At 45.3% G+C, this 19,909-nt stretch overlaps 1 protein-coding gene across 3 annotated transcripts in view; it reads left to right on the top strand.

Annotated features, from left to right (window-relative positions):
- The first annotated feature begins 150 nt into the window (after positions 1-150).
- VAMP7 (vesicle associated membrane protein 7) overlaps positions 151-19,909 on the top strand; it is a 32,725-nt gene continuing 12,966 nt past the window's right edge. For 2 of the 3 annotated variants that reach the window (XM_032794589.2, XM_032794584.2), the window contains exons 1-2: positions 151-232; positions 17,732-17,890. In XM_032794589.2, coding sequence (XP_032650480.1) covers positions 17,745-17,890 — 146 coding nt within the window. In that variant the 5' untranslated portion in view covers positions 151-232; positions 17,732-17,744. Of the gene's footprint in view, positions 291-17,731; positions 17,891-19,909 lie in introns of all 3 variants that reach the window. The other variant, XM_032794585.2, reaches the window with a different exon arrangement.

The following is a 19,909-nucleotide window of genomic DNA, read 5'->3' as shown; positions in this document are numbered from 1 at the left end:
GTGGGCTCCCGGGGGGGCGGGGCCTTTCCACGCTCACCTAAGAACTACAATACCCAGCAGTCAGAGCGGCTGGGTAGGCGGTGTTTCCCAACGTGCTGCGCGGCTCGGGAGGAAGCGGCCCCCTCCCTGCGCTGGGGACTACATTTCCCGTGAGTTCCTGCAGCCTCGGGAGCGTCTCTGGCGGAAGTGCACGTGCTCGCCGAACGGAGGGGAAAGCGACTTGGGGAAGCAGGTAAACAGTACACTGGGCTGGGGACTCCCCGGCCCGGAAAGCGAGGCCGCGGGTGCAGGTGAGGGGGACGGGAGTTGATGGAAGGCTCAAGAGGAGGGGGTAGGGGTAGGACTGGGACTGGGACTGGGGGCAGGAGGAGGCTGGGGATGTGGGTCTGGGGAGTGGGTTTGGGGGACAGGAGGAGGAGGATTTGGGAGAAGGGGTGGGGGTAATAAAGCAGGAGGAAGGCAGAAGAGGGCCTGGGGGCAGGAGGGGGTAAAGGTAGTACTGGGGGGGGCAGGAGGAGACCGGGGTGGGTGGGTCTGGGGACGGGAGTAGGAGCAATAAAGCAGCAGGAGGAGGGGGTGTGGGGCTGGGTCCAAATGGGGCCTTGAGGCAGAAGGAAGGAGTGTGGGGGACAGCTAGAAGGAGTAGGGGTGGGAGTTACCCCAAGGAGAGTTCTGAAGCTCGGGGGCAGAGCCTGGGGCTTTCCACCCAAAGGATGGAGAAGCTGCATCATGCAGCAACATTTGTTAGTAGTGTCTGTGCAATTGAGGAGGAGTGGGGTGTCCAAGTTGGTGGCTGTTGCCTGTACACCTGTGGGGTATTGCCAGGAAGCTTCACCCAGAGACATTACAGCCTTCCTGATTTGCCTCACTAACAAAACCTGAAGTTGCTGACTGGAATCTAAACATCTCATTTAACCTTCCCTGTTGCTGCTGTTTGTTCTGAAGCCTGTCTTTATCTTGTTTACTTATTGCATTTCTCTTCTCCTGGGCAACCTTGTTGGTTTCACTTTCAGGTTCTGGTGTATGGGTGAGTGTTACCTTGCTGAGTTGTAAATGCCTCAAAAGGGTTTTTAACATCTGTCCCCAAAACAGGTCCCAATATTTTGCTTGTACAAATCTAAATATTTTGGCATAAACTGACAGTCTCTCTTTAAGAGTGGGAGGAAAGGGACAGACTTCCAACAGCAAAGCTGTCCCTTTATAAGGAGAGCGGCCATATAGAGGAAAACAGTGAGATGATCTTGGGGGAAGCTTTATGACAGTTGAACTTCTGTAGGTGAGAGTTGTATAATCTCTTGTTAGAGACAAAGGCAATTGTGAAACCAAATTAGCTTTAAATGTGGAGGGGGTGGGGAAGAGAACAAATACTACTCAATAATTACAAAAGAGAAAATGAAGTTTGCTGTTTTCCCACCTGTTCTGGTTAGGTGCTCGAACTGAGTGATGTGTTCTGGTTTTAGCTCATAGGGGGATGCTGGAAGTGGAAACTGGAAGACTGTGGAAGTCAGCTAGCTTCTGACTTTGCATGTGGGCTTTTATGCAAACATAAGAATGGCTAACTTGTGGAACTCCTTACATGAGGAGGTTGTGAAGGCTAGGACTATAACAGCATTTAAAAGAGAACTGGATAAATTCATGGAGATTAAGTCCATTAATGGGTATTAGCCACGATGGGTAAGGAATGGTGTCCCTGGACTCTGTTTGTCAGAGGGTGGAGATGGCTGGCAGGAGAGAGATCACTTGATCATTACCTGTTAGGTTCACTCTCTCTGGGGCACCTGGCATTGGCCACTGTCGGTAGACAGTATACTGGGCTAGATGGACCTTTGGTCTGACCCAGTACGGCTGTTCTTATGGCCCTACTGGGTCAGGCCAAAGGTCCATCTAGCCCAGTATCCTGTCTTCCGACAGTGGCTAGTGCCAGGTGTCCCAGAGGGAATGAACAGAACAGGTAATCATCAAGTGATCCATCCCCTGTCACTCAGTCCCAGTTTCTGGCAAACAGAGGCTTTTCATATTCATATAAGGAGATATACTTATCTCATAGAACCGGAAGGGACCCTGAAAGGTCATTGAGTCTAGCTCCCTGCCTTCACTAGCAGGACCAAGTACTGAATTTTGCCCAGATCCCTACATGGCCCCCTCAAGGATTGAACTCTATCCTGGGTTGAGCAGGCCAATGCTCAAATCACTGAGCTATCCCTCCCCTACCCCCAGGGACACCATTCCTGGCTAATAACCACTGATGGACATATCCTCCATGAATTTATCTAGTTTTTTTTTTTATATATATATGCTGTTATGGTCTTGGTCTTCACAACATCCTCTGGCAAGGAGTTCCACCGGCTGACTGTGCTTTGTGTGAAGAAATACTTCCTTTTATTTGTTTAAAACCTGCTGCCTATTAATTTCATTTGCAAAAGGGGTGGAGAGGTAGAATGAAGGCTGACTTTGATGGGAAGCTCATCAATGAACTTGATGGAAGTTGTAAGGAAAGTCTGTTTTATTTTTGTTTTTTCCCCCCTTCAGTCTAGGCTTCGTAAGTTCTTATCTCTCAACAATAATTAAACACTAAAAAGGGACACAGAATGAGAGAATCATCAAACTTGGATTTAGTAAAAGCAAGGTTTTACAGAACTCAAACAATAGAAATGTATCAGTGAGGCAGCAAAAACATTTCAGTGGAAAATCTCTTGGCCTATATTTAAAAACCTGAACTATGTAAGACTGTGTCAGTGCATGAGAACTTGAGTATGAAATTGATCAGATATGCAAACTGCAACAGGCCAGTTTATTTTAGTTCATCTCTGGAACTAAATGTCACTATATATGTATGTACTTGTTAATAAGCCAAATTTTTTTTAGTAAAAAAGGGAAGCACCAGAGAAGGGGATTGGCTTATGAACGAGTATAGAGAGAGAGAGGTGGGACACAGCTCGTCCCCCCAACAGAGGAAGCAAGGAGAGGCAGCAGAACCAGAAGGGAAGAGGCGGGGCCAGAGTCTCTCAGCTTCTGGCCATGCTGCTCTGCCCCCTAGCCTCCGAAGCAGCTGCAGCTACAGGACTGGCAGGCTGCGGCCGTGCCGCTCGGCCTCGCTACCCAGCCCACTGAAACATGCAGCCGCGTCGCCTGGTCTGGCCCGCCGGAGCAGTCTGCGGTCGCGCTGTCCAGCCTGCTGGAGCAGCTCCAGCCAGACCAGAGACATCCTCCCCTGGTCCTCCCCAGATAAGCTGGGAAAGGATGGGATGGAGAGAGTGTGTGGGTCCCAGGCTAGGGCTGGGGTCATGTGGGGGGTGGTCACAGGGGTTACTCCCCTGACCCCCAGCTTCTCCCCCACAAAAAATTTCCCCGCCAGTTGCTATCCCGGCCCGTCAGGGTCAGCAGCTGGCATGCCGGAACACTTTGTTTACTTAGGTTTACCTCCGTGCCTGCGGAGGTAAACAAACCATCTCGGCCCACCAGCGGCTTATCCTGATGGCCCGGGAGCCAAAGTTTGCTGACCCCTGAATTATAGGGTTGATTTATGAAGGAGTCTTAAAAAAAATTTCCATTTTTACTTATGCATCTGGGTGGGGGGTGATGGGGGGGGGGGGTTTGGCTTATAAATGAACCAGCTTATGATTGAGTACATGCGGTAATTTAGGCCAATGGTTTAATTGGCTTCAAAATAAGGATTAGACGTTCTCATGGATAATGCGAAAATCTACAGTTACATTTGCTAGGGGGGAAAGTAGAAGGGATATAAACCTTTAATGTTTCGGAACATACATCAACAGCTGAATTATGTAAATAAAGTTGTCATGGAATAAAAGGGAAGATCCTTTCATGGACCGAGAACTGGTTAAAAGACAAGGAACAAAGGATAGGAATTAATGGTAAATTATCAGAAAGGAGAGGGTAACTAGTGGTGTTCCCCAAGGGTCAGTCCTAGGACCAATTCTATTCCATTTATTCATAAATGATCTGGAGAAAGCTGTCAACAGTGAGGTGGCAAAGTTTGCAGATGATACTAAACTACTCAAGATAGTTAAGACCAAAGCAGATTGTGAACAACTTCAAAAAGATCTCACAAAACTAAGTGATTGGGCAACAAAATGGCAAATGAAATTTAATGTGGATAATTGTAAAGTAATGCACATTGGAAAAAATAACCCCAACTATACATACAATATGATGGGGGCTAATTTAGCTACAATGAGTCAGAAAAAAGATCTTGGAGTCATCGTGGATAGTTCTCTGAAGATGTCCACACAGTGTGCAGAGGAGGTCAAAAAAGCAAACAGGATGTTAGGAATAATTAAAAAAGGGATAGAGAATAAGACAGACACTATCTTATTGCCCTGATATAAATCCGTGGTACACCCACATCTTGAATACTGTGTACAGATGTGGTCTCTTCATCTTAAAAAAAAGATATACTGGCATTAGAAAAGGTTCAGAGAAGGGCAACTAAAATGATTAGGGGTTTGGAACAGGTCCCATATGAGGAGAGATTAAAGAGGCTAGGACTTTTCTGCTTGGAAAAGAGGAGACTAAGGGGGGATATGATAGATATATATAAAATCATGAGTGATGTGGAGAAAGTGAAAAAGAAAGTTATTTTCTTGTTCCCATAATATAAGAACTAGAGGCCACCAAATGAAATTAATGGGCAGCAGGTTTAAAACAAATGAAAGGATGCTCTTCAAACAGCGCACAATCAACTTGTGGAACTCCTTGTCTGATGAGGTTGTGAAGGCCAGAACTCTAACAGGGTTTAAAAGAGAACCTCCATGAATTTATCTAGTTAAGTCCATTAATAGCTGTTAGCCAGGATGGGTAAGGAATGGAGTCCCTAGCCTCTTTCAGAGGGTGGAGATGGATGGCGGGAGAGAGGTCACTTGATCGTTACCTGTTAGGTGTCCCAGAGGGAATGAACCTGGCATTGTTCACCATCAGTAGACAGGGTACTGGGCTGGATGGCCATTTGGTCTGACCCACTGTGGCTGTTCTTATGTTATGGGCTAGGAAGAAACTTCTTTAAGGAGCTGGTTATTTCATAATTGTTACGGAGTTTCTTTCACTTTTCTGTGAAACATCTTTTACTGGCTGCCTGACTAGATGGGATTTGACCAGTCATGGCAGCTTTTGTGTTCCTGATGCTCAGGCTGAGAGAAGCAAAAAATAAACAGCCCGAGTACAGAAAAGAATGATAGATTTTCACATTTGTTTTAATGTAAGGTGGTGTTAATGGTAGGAATATCTTTAAAGGGACACCTGTCAGGTCAAAATAAACTAAGCCACATGGAAGCTTTGGAGGATAGGATAAAAACTTTTCCTCATTTTAAATGAACGAAAATCAGGGAGAGCTAAACAGAAGTTTGGCTCACTTTCTGGTCAAGTCATCAAGTTTAAATATTCACTATAAAGGTCGAGAAGGAATCTGTAGTCCATTGATACAAATGTTGCTCATGTTAGTTTTGTTAACGTATGTACTGTGGAACAACACGTACCATGCATGGTCTGTACTGAATCTGATTTGGAGAAAACCTTTTCTGGTGACCTTAGGAGATTTCCCAACACAGTGATAGGGAAGGGATCTGTATCCCTTGTGGCTCTTTGTGCCCCCCACAAGCAAGTAGAATCACATCAATCTAGGGCTGGAATGGACTTCTAGAGGTCATCTAGTCCAGTCCTCTGCACTGAGGCAGGACCAAGTAAACTTAGATCACCCTTGACATGTGTTTGTCCAACCTTTTCTTAAAAGCTTCGAATGATGGGGATTCCACAACCTCCCTGGGGAATTTATGCTAGAGCTACCCTCAGAGTTAGAATGTTTTTCCTAACATCTAATCTAAATTTCCCTGGCTGCAGAGTAAGCCCATTTCTTCTTGTCCTACCTTTGATGGGCACGGAGAACAATTGATCACAGTCCTTTTTATAACAGCCCTTAACAGATTTGAAGACTGTTATCAGGTTCTCCTCAGTTGTCTTTTCTTAAGACTAAACCTTCCCAGTTTTTTTTACTTTCCTCATATGTCAGATTTTCTAAACATTTTATCACTGTGGCTGCTCTTCTCTGGACTCTTCAGTTTGTCCTCTTTCTCAAAATGTAGTGCCCAGAGCTGGACACAGTACTCCAGCTGAAGCCTCACCCATGCTGAGTAGTGGGCAGAACAGTTACCTGACTTATGATGCTCCTGTTAATACACCCCAGAACATTAGCCTTTTTTGCAACTGCATCATATTGTAGACTCTCATTCAAGTTGTGAGCTGCTGTAATCCCACATCCTTTTCCATAGTACTACCTCCACCTATTCAGTTATTCCCCATTTTGTAGTTGTGCATTTGATTTTTCCTTCTTAAGTGAAGTGCTTCACACTTGTTGTTGAATTTCATTGATTTCAGGCCAATTTTCCAATTTGTCAAGATGGTATTGAATTCTAATCCTGTCCTCCAGAGTGCTTGCAACCTCTCTCGGCTTGGTGTCATCTGCAGATTTGATAAGCATGCTCTCCACTCCATTACTGAAGTCATTAATTTAAATTTTGAATAGTACCAGACCCACGACTGACCCCTATGGAACCCCACTAGATACACCCTCCCAGTTTGATAGCAAACCATTGATAATTAGTCTCTGAGTAATTTAATCTAGACTGCATTTTCCTAGAGTGTTTATGAGAATTCCCTTGTTTTTTCTCTCTTCTCCAGTTCTGAGCTGTGGCTACAGTCTTCTAGTCAAGGAAGACTATGGAGTTCTCCTCAGTGAGTGGGGGAAGTACTGTTGAAGAGACATAAATGTGCTGTGTCTGTATTGATTCCTGCTCCCTGCTAGAATGAAGAATGAGCAAACAATCTAACTGATTTCTCTCAAATGGCAGCTCAGCACTTACTGTAGTCTAGTCCTTAGTTCTGCAAAGTTTCTTGCTGCTTTTCATCAAAGATGCCAAGCACTGTAGTGCATTTTGGGGTACTTGACTGCATAAGTATGAAACCCCAAATTGTAGAAGACTGAAACTGTACAGTGTCTCATGATTTCTTCCTTTCCTCTTCCTCACCTCCTGATTGAGTTACTGTCATTCACTTTCTTGGGTCTTCTCTGAAAGATCACTGGGAAACTTCAGCTAATGCAGAATGCAGCAACCTGTTCACTTACTGGTCTGCATATGGAGTATATTGCATCATTATTTTGACGATACTGGTTACTAACTTGTTTCTGGGCATGGTTCAAGACATAAATTTTGATTTGCAAGGTGCTATATGATTTGGGTCTGGATTATTCTGCAGACAGCATTTCGTCTATCCATCAGCCTGCAGTTGAAATCAGATGAGATTCTTGCTAAGAGACCCCAGATTTGAAATCTGGCAGAGTCATCTTGAAAGAGGCCTTCAACTCTGTAATATATCCATCCTCTTCTCCCCCCTCTTGGGCTGGCAGTTTGCCTTGAGCATGTTTAGTCACTCAGGCTCTTTCTAAATGAGCAAAGTAGGTCCAGATTTTCTTCCAGGAAGTTTTGAGTTGGTCTTGTACAGCTTGGGTATTTCTGAACATTATGTTGCTAATGACTGTAAACATGCTTGGGGATTGAGGGTACATGTCTGATACGTTAAATATTCAAAGCATTAGTTGTAAGGGTTGATGCCGTACTTCCCGCTTCCTCCATTATAAGAGTGGAACCTCTTTAATGTTAGCATTTAGGAATAGCACAAATAACTTTAATTGGAGTTAGGAGGAAGATTTTATCCAGATTGTTCAGTTAGTCAATGGGAGCTGCAGGGGCAGTGTGTGGAGCCCCCATGGCTGCCCCTGCGCCTAGGAGCTGGACATGCCAGCCGCTTCCGGGAGCTGCACGGAGCCAGGGCAGGCAAGGAGCCTGGCTTAGCTCCACTGCGCCACCAACCGGACTCTTAGTGGCCCGGTCAGCACTGCTGAATGGAACCGCCAGAGTCCCTTTTTGACTAGGCATTATAGTCAAAAACCAGATGCCTGGCAACCCTAGTTATGCCGTACTGTTTGTATCAAACAGTGACAGTCTCCTGTTAGACCAAAATGAATCTCATACCCAGTGACCTGTAGTGCTTCAGTGGTGGCTGTGCACTGCAGCGTGGGAGACTCAGGCTTGATTCGTTATTCTCTTCTACTGCAGATGTAGTTTGCATCCTTTCCCCACTTCTAGCTGAAGTAGTGGTGCCTCATGCCATTCCTTGAGGTAGATTAAGGAGGGGTGTTGAGAGTCTCTAAAGTATTCACCTAAAAGGAGTCCCGGAAGTGTAAGGGGGAGGTAGAAAGGAAATAATACTTACATCTATATAGCACCTTTCATCCAAGAGCATAAAGTGCCTTAACATATGCCTCCTGCTCGGCCTCATTTTTTTCCAAGTGGGGAAACTAACACAGAAGTGGCATGCCCTGGGCAAGTCACCTAACAAGTTAGTCCGGAGTAACTGCTGACCATTACGCATCCTGTCTCTGGTGGATTCTTGGCTTATGCTGAGGAAGCATCATTTGTACTTCAGGCATTATCTCATCAGGCACTAATGAAGACAACCGCTTGCTGTGTAATGGGGTTGAGCAAGCTACAGTGGTTCTGTAGCCCTTTTTGCTCTTTCAAGATCGTAGTCGGGGATCCTAGTCTGCTCCTGCCTCTCATGAGAGTATTAAGCCTCAGTAAATTGGCTTGTAGAGAGATGCAGGTGTGTTTGGGATCCAGTCTATTTTTGGCTTTGCTTTCTTCTCCATGTAGGCTTTAGATAGGTAAATGTGGTGGTTTTCTGCTGCAAGGTTTCAAGCGATGAAAAACTTTCTAAGTATAAGGGTAATATAGTTCTGAAATAGGCTTCCAAGGGAGGGTTTGGGTGTGTTTGTTTTTTTTTTTTTTTTAATTCCCCTCATTGGAGGTTTTTATGACAGATTGGACAAACACTTGTCAGGGATGGTCTGAGTTTACTTGGTCCTGCCTCAGTGCAGGGTGCTGGACTTGACGTGTCATGGACCTTTCCAGCCCTACTTTCTGTGATTCTATGGTTTAGTCACTCCTGGTATGTGCCTTTTTATATCATCATGGCCCCACTCTAAAATCACCTGGTGACCACAGCATATAAACAGATAGACGTGTCCAGTGGGCTAAGCCCTTTTCCTGCCTTTCAGAATAATGGAGGGAGGTTTTTATTTGGTAACTGATGCACTCAACCGTGTCTGGTTGCTCTTAAGCTGAATTCTTGCTGTGTGAGGTTCTTAATACTTTAACTCTCTAATCCTCAACAAGAAACTTCCCCAGCTCTAGCAATGTGCACTGAAGATCCATGGACTCAGGCTTTTCCAGACCAGAGGTGACAAGCAGACTCCACAGTCATCTTGACTGTGGAGTCTGTTTGCCTGGTCTGGGTCTCCTTCCCTGCTCTGGTGTTCTGCAAAGGTGCAATGTAGTGTAATGGGCGTGTCTGCAGAACTTCTCTGTAGTTCTGGATGAGAAATTACTTAAAGCAACTTGATCAGTTTGAAATCTGATTAGGAAGAGGTCAAGGCAACTTCTCTTCCAGAAAGATCTATCTCAAGACACGTAAGGACACTTTTCTCTGACAAGACTACAGTGATGCACTCCCTTGCAAACAGCCCAGTTTATGGACCTTGATTTCTCTAGATATCTGCCTCTGAGACTTTTGGAGGAAGGGCGTTCTTATGCTTACAAGAAGCACACAGCATCTTTTTCAGGGGAAAAAGCAATACACCGCGTTTATTGAAGATGTAACAATTAGCATATGCATTCAATCATATTCCCCCACCCCACTGTCCTGCCAGTCGATGTTATAGTTACCAGTCCAGATCAATCTAGTAGCCAGCTAGGTTGATCATGGGTAGGTAGGAGCCAGGTTCTGTCGGTTGCAACGTGATGCTCCGGGGAAGTCTTGGCAGGATGAACCCAAAGTTTCATGGCAAGGCACCCTGTTTATATAGTGATTTTTCCTTCACTGGGACCAATGAGTTTTGCACCATCATGCTATACTCAATTGTTGTTTGACGAGTGCTTGTTTTCTTAAATTGTTTTTCTCATCCTTTATCTTGTTCTTTCATCAAGTCTCTCAGGGAGTTACCTCATGCTGGTTTTGATCACAGCTATCTTGTCCCCATTGATAGGTGCCTGTCTCATCTTTCAATCTGCCCTCTTCTGACATTTCAGTAGGGGCATGTTGCAACCTCCTGGCGCTTTTGCATCTGTCTCTGGATCCTCCCTAGACCATCTGGTTCAGCAATGGCCTTCACACTTATCTCAACACACGCAAAACAGAATTAATTTACACAGAAAATTTTGAACAGGAACATCAAGTTGCAATGCAAAAGAGAACAATTATGGCATTCTTTTACTTATTTGAGAATGCTAAACCTACAACAAAATGGTGACCCTCAAAGGTCTGTTACTGCATTAAAATCAATCCAGACACAAAGAAATTCTGGCTGATGCATCTCTACTAATGGCGTATCAAGCCATTCCTATCTGCTATTCAAAAAGGGTGGCTGGCAGGATATGGTCACATCATACATCAGTACATTTAATACACGCTACATTGTTATCTCATTATTCTTTATCTTTCATTCTAAATTATACAAAATACAAACATAAAATCCTACTGCCACAGGATGAGTAATCAAGTATCAGAGGGGTAGCCATGTTAGTCTGGATCTGTAAAAGCAGCAAAGAGTCCTGTGGCACCTTATAGACTAACAGACGTATTGTAGCATGAGCTTGAAGTGGGTGTTCACTGGCTTACAGCAGGTAGCTTTCCAGATATTGGCAGGAAGGAGCAATAGATTGTTGCGGTCAGACTTCTAAAGTCTCTTTCATAAGTAACTTGTAGGTCAGTGCGAGCAGATCACCTCAGGTTTTTACGAACAGATATGTCTCAAACAGCAGAAGAGCTGATGAAGACTCCTTGAAAGCATGTTTTAAACCCCTTGTTAAATCATCATGCAGAGCAGATGGCTTAAGTGCTGCTAATGATGATGGTCTCCAGTCCTGTAGGTGTTTCTCTGTGTAACTTATTGTCTCTTCTGTGAAATAGATATTCTGATCCTTGTACAGATGCAGGAAGGTGGTGGGAGATATGAACATAGTGAGGCTAAGAAAAAGGTCAAGGCGTGAATTGATAGAATGGCCAGAACCATGAGTCCTGACTCCTAGTCAGTCCCCTACTTTGATCACAAGTGAAATGCCCTGTGGGTATGGTGCATGTGGTTTTTGTGTGTGTATGTGGTTTCTATTTTTATGTGTGTATGTGGACAAGTGCTCCATTTCATAAGTGTCTGTTTCATCCTGCAAAAGAATCCTGAATGTCTGTGCTGCAGATGCCAATTTAATTGCCCGACGTAGAGGAAGAAAGCAACAGCCTGTTAAGAGATCATGACAGGAGTTAAGGTCACCTGAGCTTTTAGGGAACCTCACTAAACAAAGCATTCTCTCCTAGAAGTGCTCCTGCACATTAATAATGTGCAGTTCTGTTAGAGAAGATGGGTGAAGTAATGAGAGAAGAGTCTTATATCTTTATAGTAATAAAGAACAATAACGAGTCTTGCATGCCATGATCACAGTTCTGCTATCTATAATATTGGGGAAAATAGCTCTACAAAGATGATGGCAAACAGAAAAAGAACACCAAATAAATGTATTTGCCACTGTAGCTTTTGTTCTTTGACTAGTCTTTTGCTTGCAAATCAGAGATGAGAACGGTGCATGCTGAGAGAGAAGCATTCAAAGCCCCTGAGAGCTTGCTTGCTGACTTCCTCAAGCTGGTAGGGCCTTGAAGCTGCATAAGTAGACAAAACAGCTGCACAGTGAGGATAAGCAGGAAGCTTGCTGACTGCTATGCAGGTAGTGGGGATAGGGCTGAGAAGCCAACAAGGAGTGAATGTGTAGCACTGATGCAGGGAGAAGGATGCTGCAAAAAAGTCTTCATGACAGTTTGTCGATGGGATGTCAGTCCTACTGCTTAAGTCTAGGTTAATGTCCTAACCAGGTTGTTCCCTCTAGGGGTATGGCTACACTCGAAACTTCAAAGCGCTGCCGCAGGAGCGCTTTGAAGTGAGAATGCAGTCGCAGCGCCGGTGCTGGGAGAGAGCTCTCCCAGTGCTGCACGTACTCCACATCCTCATGAGGATTAGCTTGCAGTGCTGGGAGCCGCGCTCCCAGCACTGCAGCACTGTTTACACTGATGCTTTACAGCGCTGTATCTTGCAGCGCTCAGGGGGGTGTTTTTTTCACACCCTTGAGCAAGAAAGTTGCAGCGCTGTAAAGCGCCAGTGTAGCCATGGCCTAGGAGTGAGAATGGGTGGGAGTGACTGAGGGTATGGCTAGACTTACATTTGTACAGAGCTGGGAGTTACAGCTGTCTTCGTACAGCTGTGTAGGGAAAGCACTGCAGTGTGGCCACACTGGCAGCTACCAGCGCTGCAATGTGGCCACATTTGCAGCATTTGCAGCGCTATTGGGAGTGGTGCATTGTGGGCAGCTATCCCAGCGTTCAAGTGGCTGCAACGTGCTTTTCAAAACAGGGGGGTGGGGTGAAGTGTGACAGGAAGCGTGGGGGAGACAGAGTGGATTTTTGGAGCTGACACTGTTCTCAGCTCCCTGCCTTGCAAGTTCTAAGGACTGGAAGATACACAGCACCAACCTTCAATCATTTTAAAAGTTTTGACCCTTCCCCCACCCCTCTCTTATTCACTAAATGCAAATTATGCACTCTTAAATAGCCTTCAGACCACATAAGCAGCTGCTCAACATGGACTCCCCCTCCCCTCCTCAAGCAAACAGTTGTGAACATTCCAAAGCAATTCCCCTGCCTCTGCTCCAGCGAGCAAGTGAGCGAAGAGCAGCTGTGTTTGTTTTTTAGATAAGTAGCTCTGGGGAGCTCGGGGAGGTCATAGTTCAGCCATTCTTCCGGTTTGTTGTGGACAGGAATTCTGGGATACCTCTTAATACCCTGGAGGCCAATAAAAGCGCTTTTGGTGGCCACACTTGATGAGCAGCGCTGCATCACCAGCGCTGGAATCGCTACACCCCAAGCAGACCAGGTGTACAGCCAGCGCTGCAGCCAGGGAGTTGCAGCGCTGGCTGTGCTGTGCAAGTGTGGACACAGAGTGAGTTGCAGCGCTGTAACCCCATCACCAGCGCTGCAACTCTCCAGTGTAGCCAAGCCCTGAGGTAAAAACAAGCACTTTGAAATATAAAGGGGCATGGGGAAGTGGGGAGCCATCAGCACAGCTTTAAAGAAGCAAGGAGGACACAAGTGCAGCTGGTCAACATGTATCAAGTTGCAGTCATTTAGGGACACTGGTTGCTCAAAGCAGAATTAGTGCAGACCAAAGGAGCAGCAGGAGTAGGAGTAGCCCTCCTACCTTTAGCGAGATGAGGCTGAAAGCCTATTAATTTGGTCTGAAGATTGACTATTATAGACCAAGAGGGAAGTGAAAGAGGCAAATTCAGTGAACGCTAGAGCACTGGAGGGAAATACTGCTGTGACTGGCTGACAAATGCTGGAGGGCCCTTCACCCTGCCCTGCTTATTGCTCTGTTTTCATGTAAGAGGCCAAGGGAAAGTAAGTGTGGGCAGCTCTCCTGCGTCTGGGATTCATCGATTCTGTGTGTTCTCTGGCTTTGTAAAGCTCGTCCATTTAATGGCATATCTGATTTTCCCTCTTCCTCTGACAGTCTCCTTCAGCAGCCCAGAGCGCTCTAAATCTTTCATTGCTCTGCTGTCCTGCTTATCTACTCTTGTGTCCTATCACACTGGCTTTGCCAGTGATGCAAGCTTGAACACCTGGCTGTTCCCACAAATGTCTCCATGCTGATTTTCAGCATGGAATGCCATTTCTGACTTCATCCATAAATCCACTACCCTATTCTTCAAATCCCTCCTCATGACACATTTCTTGTGATGCCATGAGTTGGCAAGCTTGCGCGGTACTCAGCACTCTTAATACAATATCAACTCTATCAGATTTCAGACCACTAAGCTATGCAATAGCTAACCTATATAACACTGTGGCCTTAGCATCATTGCCCCTCTTCCTGCCTTCCCATGTGCCTACTATTGGCATACTCACCATCTAATTTGAAGTGAGATTCAGCAAGTATGATTACTAGTGCAGAACTCTATCTCTGTGTCTCCAATGGCTGGCCCAGTGGGGCCTTGATCCTGAGTTGGGGCATCACAAACATCAAATATAAGCTCTTGTGCAGAATTAAGTGGTTTTAAAAAAAAAAAAGTCATTTTATGCCCATATTGCTAGAGCAGAGCAGGGGATGGCTTGATAGAAAGGTAATGATAGTTCTTTCAGTACATGTTTGCTGGGTTCAAAAGTTAAAGGCTGCTTTATGGTCTGGTGCCTCCTCCTTCCTCCTCTTTTCATGCATAATGACTCTTGCACATGGTGGGGAAAGTGCTGGCCAGAAAGAGGTTGCTGAAGTGCAGGCCGTATCAGGTTGTTTTGTCCCTGCTGCCTCCTAAGATGGACACTGATATGATCCTTGATTGCATAGAGTCATTTCAAGTCTCAGTAGCTCTGTATATGCTAGGAAATTGGGCTGTTGCTGTAAACAGCAGTTGCTACCAAGTTTCCAATTCAATGCTTGTTTCCTGTAACAGCGTACATAATGCAGAAGGGACAAAACCAGCAGTTCTCAATGTTTCTACTGGGAATCTGACAATGACCCGCTATTGTCAGGAATGGGTCATTTTCCTACTGTAGATGGAGTCCTATTGTATTAACTGAGCTGGAAAATGTGGGGCCCAAAGACTTAAAGGTGTTAACATAACCCTGACATTCTCCAATGTTAAATAGTTTAAACAGGGTTTGGGCTTTGGTATCCAGTGACCTTAGCCTGCTTTCTACCATGGCAAACACACCATGAAACATTCTTTTAATCTTTTATTAAAGATGGGGGGAGGGGTGACAGACAGTTAAAGCATTTGAAATGTATGTAAAGTATTAAATCAGGTTTTCATTTGAACAATAACCCTTGTTGCCTTTCCCTGGAGCTCTAGAGAGCCTTCAGAAAAGAAAAGAAACCTTTTTTTGACCATCTTTCAGATGGCATCCAAGATAACAGGCTTTTCTAGGGAGAAAAGAAGTTAGCTGAGATGACCTGAAGGAAGTGGTGATGTTAAAGTCCGATTTAGTTTCCTAAATGACAGAATGAGAGCGCGGGACAAGATGGGAGAGAAAAGAACAGCAAAGATAGAAAATGCAGCTGCTGTCTCTGGTGTTGACTCTCATTGCTGAAAAATCCAGGCACAGCACACAGTCTGATCAGCCACTTCAAGACCTGGCAAACTTGTATTAGTGTCAGGCTGTTTAGATCATTGCATTTAGCTGCCTCTCTGGTCACAGGCTTGCAAAATATACAGGCCAGGCTAGCCTAGTCAGACTCTATTTAGGCAGAAGGAAAAAGAGACAGAAAAGAGAAGAAATAAAGAGGGGAAGAAAAAGAACTGGGGGGAGGGGAACGAGCATGCAGCAGGTGACAGTCTTACATCCCAGGTCAGAGTTTCCCCAAGCCAATGGCTCATGGGCCAGATATAGTTAAGGTATGTCAGTTTCATAGCCAGTGGTACCCAAGGGAGTAGTGTGGCCAGCAGCACATCCAAACATCTTTGGCTACCCTAACCTGCTGGCTCATTTGGCCACTGTGTAAACTGGAGATGGCCTTTCAGTGTGAGATCAAGTGAGACTCAGAAGCAAAACTTTTGGGCTTGTAGTTGAGTTAACCACTCAACCACTGCACTCACTCACATCCCAGGTGCTAGTTGGGTTTAGCTGAAGCTGGTAGAGGTGGAGGTGCTGATGTCACCTGAGTCCTCTGTCAGGACATCTCTCAGGTTAGGATGAAGATGGTTTGTGGGTCCACGAGACAGAGGGGGTGGCAGTCATGTTGAAGCTCACTCTTTCCCCTTTTTTCAGTCAGCCAGAGTTGTGGTAGCCGCCTCCTTATTTCCTCCCAAAAATCTTTTCTTTGTAAGAACCCCAAAAGAGGATGATGGGTAGAATACCCATCTCCTCATTATTTTGTTGACCAGTTAGGTCTAACGTCTGACACACCAACTGCGGTCTCACTGTTCTTATATACCAGGCATGATTTTAACACAGTCCTGGAATTGTATCCGTAGGTCTCTTTGTTTGGACTAACTCAGTAATTGTCTCTCTTTTGTACCTTTTCCCATCATCTGATGATGTTGTGACATTTTATGAACTTTGAATCACTTTTTACAGTGGTGCTCACAATTAGGACCAGTTATCACAACAGTCCACTGAAATGATAGATGCTGGGTTTGTGGGCAAGGAGGCTAGTGCTAAAAATGCCTTTTCTTGGCCTTTTACAGTCTAAGGCCTAGAATAAAACACCTCATCCCCACTGAAAAGAAAGTACCAGGGAAACTAGCACAATCCTGCTTCCAGTCTGAACGGGGATTTGATTGCTTGGCATTCTCAACGCTGACTTTTCAGCCATCCCGGTTGCTTCGGCACACAGTCTGATGGCTCTGCCAGCCAGGCTTCCCAAGTTCAAATCCATGGTGATATGCACAGCGTCTGTTTCAGTGGCTGAGTACAAGATGGATGATATTGAAACTCTCCAAGTGGAAAGTGAAAAATAGTAGGCTCCTTTGCAGGGTCAGGAGGCGTTCCTTTTATATACGCTCTAAGCAGAAAAGAGGCTTATGAATGTACTGCACCTTTTAAATCTTGGGTCCCTGACAGCAGACTAAAGTGTTGCTATTCCACTGATTAACACAGTCTGCTGCCTCAGCAGCTAACAAGTACTTCTCTACCGTCTTGCTAGACTCAGCATAGCCCCAGTCGCTTGGATGCTTAAACCCTGAATTTGATACTCATATGATGTGAGGATACGTGGTTATCTTCCTATCAAGGGATTCAATCTAATTTTAAAAGATTCAGAATGGCATGCTGTGAGTGTTTGTTTTTTGTTGTGGAAGTGCATGCATGTTGATATTTAATTTGCCTAAAGCATATGAACCTCATTAACTGCCAGACCAAGAGATGCTACTAGGGAAATGTATATGGTGGTTCCAGAACTGTAAGCTGGTGGTGTCTCTCCTGTACTTTGAATCCATAATTTACTAAAATCAGGAAACCTCTTTAAAACAACCAGCTAACCCACAGAGATTTGTGTGCATGCATTAGCATGGGCATTGGTGCATTGTGACTACTACTGGTACAATAATCATAGTCTTGCTCCCCTTGTCTTTTATGAGACGGGGGGCTACCCTTTGCCCCAAAGAGCTTACAGTCTGAGATGGTCTTTCCATTGTACGTGGCATGTCTTGTGCAATGGAACCATGCAATGCTAACTTGGGAAATGGTGAAAATTGTGACTCTCCTGTGAAATTTAGTTACCTAGAAGCAAACTCCTTTGCAACAAATGTTTTCTCTTGGTGAGGAGACTGGAAGGGCAATTAACTGCATGTAGTGCCATGATGCATGACCTGCATCAAACCAGAATCTTGTAGTGAGGTCAGCATAATTCTACCTATCTTATTGCGTGGTGCCTAGAAAAGGGGAAGAGGAAGAAAGATGGGCTGCAGGTAATGGCATCCAGTAGAAATATTGAACAGTCTTACTCCTTCCTTGCCCTCTATGCCAAAGAGAGAGATGCTTATTAACATGGAATTACTGTGCTCTGCTGAGAGGGATCTGTAGAGGAAGTGTTATGAGTCTCCTAATCCTGTGTGTGTTGTGTCTCTAGCTAGTGTGAAGCAATGGCCATCCTGTTTGTCGTTGTTGCCAGAGGCACGACCATCCTTGCCAAACATGCCTGGTGTGGAGGGAACTTCCTAGAGGTGACGGAGCAGATCCTGGCAAAGATACCATCAGAGAACAACAAACTCACCTACTCACATGGAAAGTGAGTAATGCTCTGTCTTCTGGAGTTGTGGGGAAAGGGGAGAGAAGGGACCTGCTGTGGGGAGAAACTGAGTTTGGGCCATTGCTACTGATTGATGTATTAAGACCTGAGAAGGACATTGCTCCCACCCACCTTGTTTCTTATGCTAAAAATTCAGGTCTTGAATGCCCTATGAACAACTAGATGGATTATGACATCACATGTCAAGATGGAAAGCTGAGCAATTGATCTAACCATGCTTTCTGAAGTGGTGCTGAACATGGGATGCCTTGGGCTGCACTTGCAGTTATGCAGAGTGTAAGGGCACCAGGTTTGCTGCACTGATTGCTGACACCTCTTGGCTACTGATACATTTAAGATGTCTCATTGCTCAGGCAGTTCTTAGAAACCTGTTCCTCTAAGAAACCAGCGGAGTTGATATTATCTTCTGGTATGGCTAGGAGGATCTTTGTACTATGAGTCGGAGATTCATTGGACATACCCAGAAATAGTCATCAACAGTGGGGGAGGCCAGAAGGGTGCAACTGGTTATGTGCAATTTTGGCTTTGGGCCATGGAGAGCGAAATCTGTGGGGGATAAGGCTTTAATATAGATTTATTTAAATCCAAAAGTATGCTGACTCCCTGCCTTTACAACACTGCGTGACCCAAACTGCCAGGCACAGAACTATGGCTGGACCTCAGTGGCACAGATCAGATGGATGGTTTGCCAAAGTTCAGGGTGTTTCATTTCAATTGCATCTCTACTCTAGATCTATAATCCAGAGTAACCCCAGACTTTCCCTCACACTGTAAAGGCCATGGGTCCAAAACTTTGTGCACTTTAGGATTCCAAGTGTGCTTTCAGGTAACAAGTGGCTGGACCTGCCAGCTCCATTGTTACACACAGGCTGTCTGATGAAATTTGTAGGAATCTCACAAATTATAGCTCTGACAGGGGAGGACTTTGACTGGGAGTACTGCAAAGTGTTGTATTTTAGGGATGTGTCTCACTGAGTTGGCCTAGTATCTGCTTTGCAGTCTTCAATTTTTACAAAAATACTAAATTTTAGTCTTGAGGACAGCTCACATTCCTTGCTCTAATCCTGAGTTTCTCCTTAAAGTCAAGCTGGGCAGTTGGCTTGGCGTGGCTCCATTAGTATATTTGATGCATGCTAATTGGGCTAATTCCTGATAGAGGGGATCTTGGCTCTGCAGTCTGTCTCAGCTGCGCAGGGAGCTCAGATGAGGGATAATGATTACTAGCAGACATGTCTGCTTCCCAAGTGTGCTATGGGTTACATGTGACATGCAGCAGGAGTGTATACACCGCAGGCCTTGAGGGAGCTAAACTTGGAACTCACTGAAGATATCAGCTGGGGGTGGGTGGCTATAACTTGGGCAAGGGCGGATTATTGCTTTATTAAACACTGTGCTTGAACAGGGTGAATTGCATTTCCCAGACTTTCTAAACTACTGCAGTAGGATAATGCACAGTGCAGATTTGGAGCTATTGGGCAGCTCTGAGTCTAGGCACACTCTGTATTCAGTATGAAACCGCCTCCCCAGCCAGAATCGCAGGGGCTCCCTCCTAGCAATCTAATTCTGCAGTGTTTATATGCCCATAACAAAATGGAGAGAACCACCCCTTAGCTTGGAACTCCTCTGTCCTTCCTCAGGGGGAGGAAATGGGCAGATTGGCTCAAATTCCATACACCTCCTTTTGAAGTGTTTGGAAGGTAGGACGTCTTCTTACTTGTGTTCAAAATCCTCCAAACAACCTGGCTTCCCTGCTTGGGACCGGCAATTCCTTCCCTCCTCTGGGACAGCAGAGATCATGGCATGGGGCTGGGAAGATGCAGTTCAGTTCTGTCCAGTTGTGGTACTTGAGGACACCTGAGCAGGGCACCTGGGATGGCCTGAGGAGAGGGCTTAGCGTTCAGAGTTTAGGCAGTTACTTTCTGCCCAGCGTCCTGGCCCCCACAGACAGGGAGACCTGGGAACGCTCTTCCCCTGTGCCAGAATGTCTGGAGTCTCTGC

This window comes from Chelonoidis abingdonii, chromosome 8, assembly GCF_003597395.2.
Source record: "Chelonoidis abingdonii isolate Lonesome George chromosome 8, CheloAbing_2.0, whole genome shotgun sequence".
Classification (NCBI taxonomy): Eukaryota; Metazoa; Chordata; order Testudines; family Testudinidae; genus Chelonoidis; species Chelonoidis abingdonii.
Note: the sequence above shows the minus strand (reverse complement) of the source record. Positions and strands in the feature narration are given on the sequence as shown.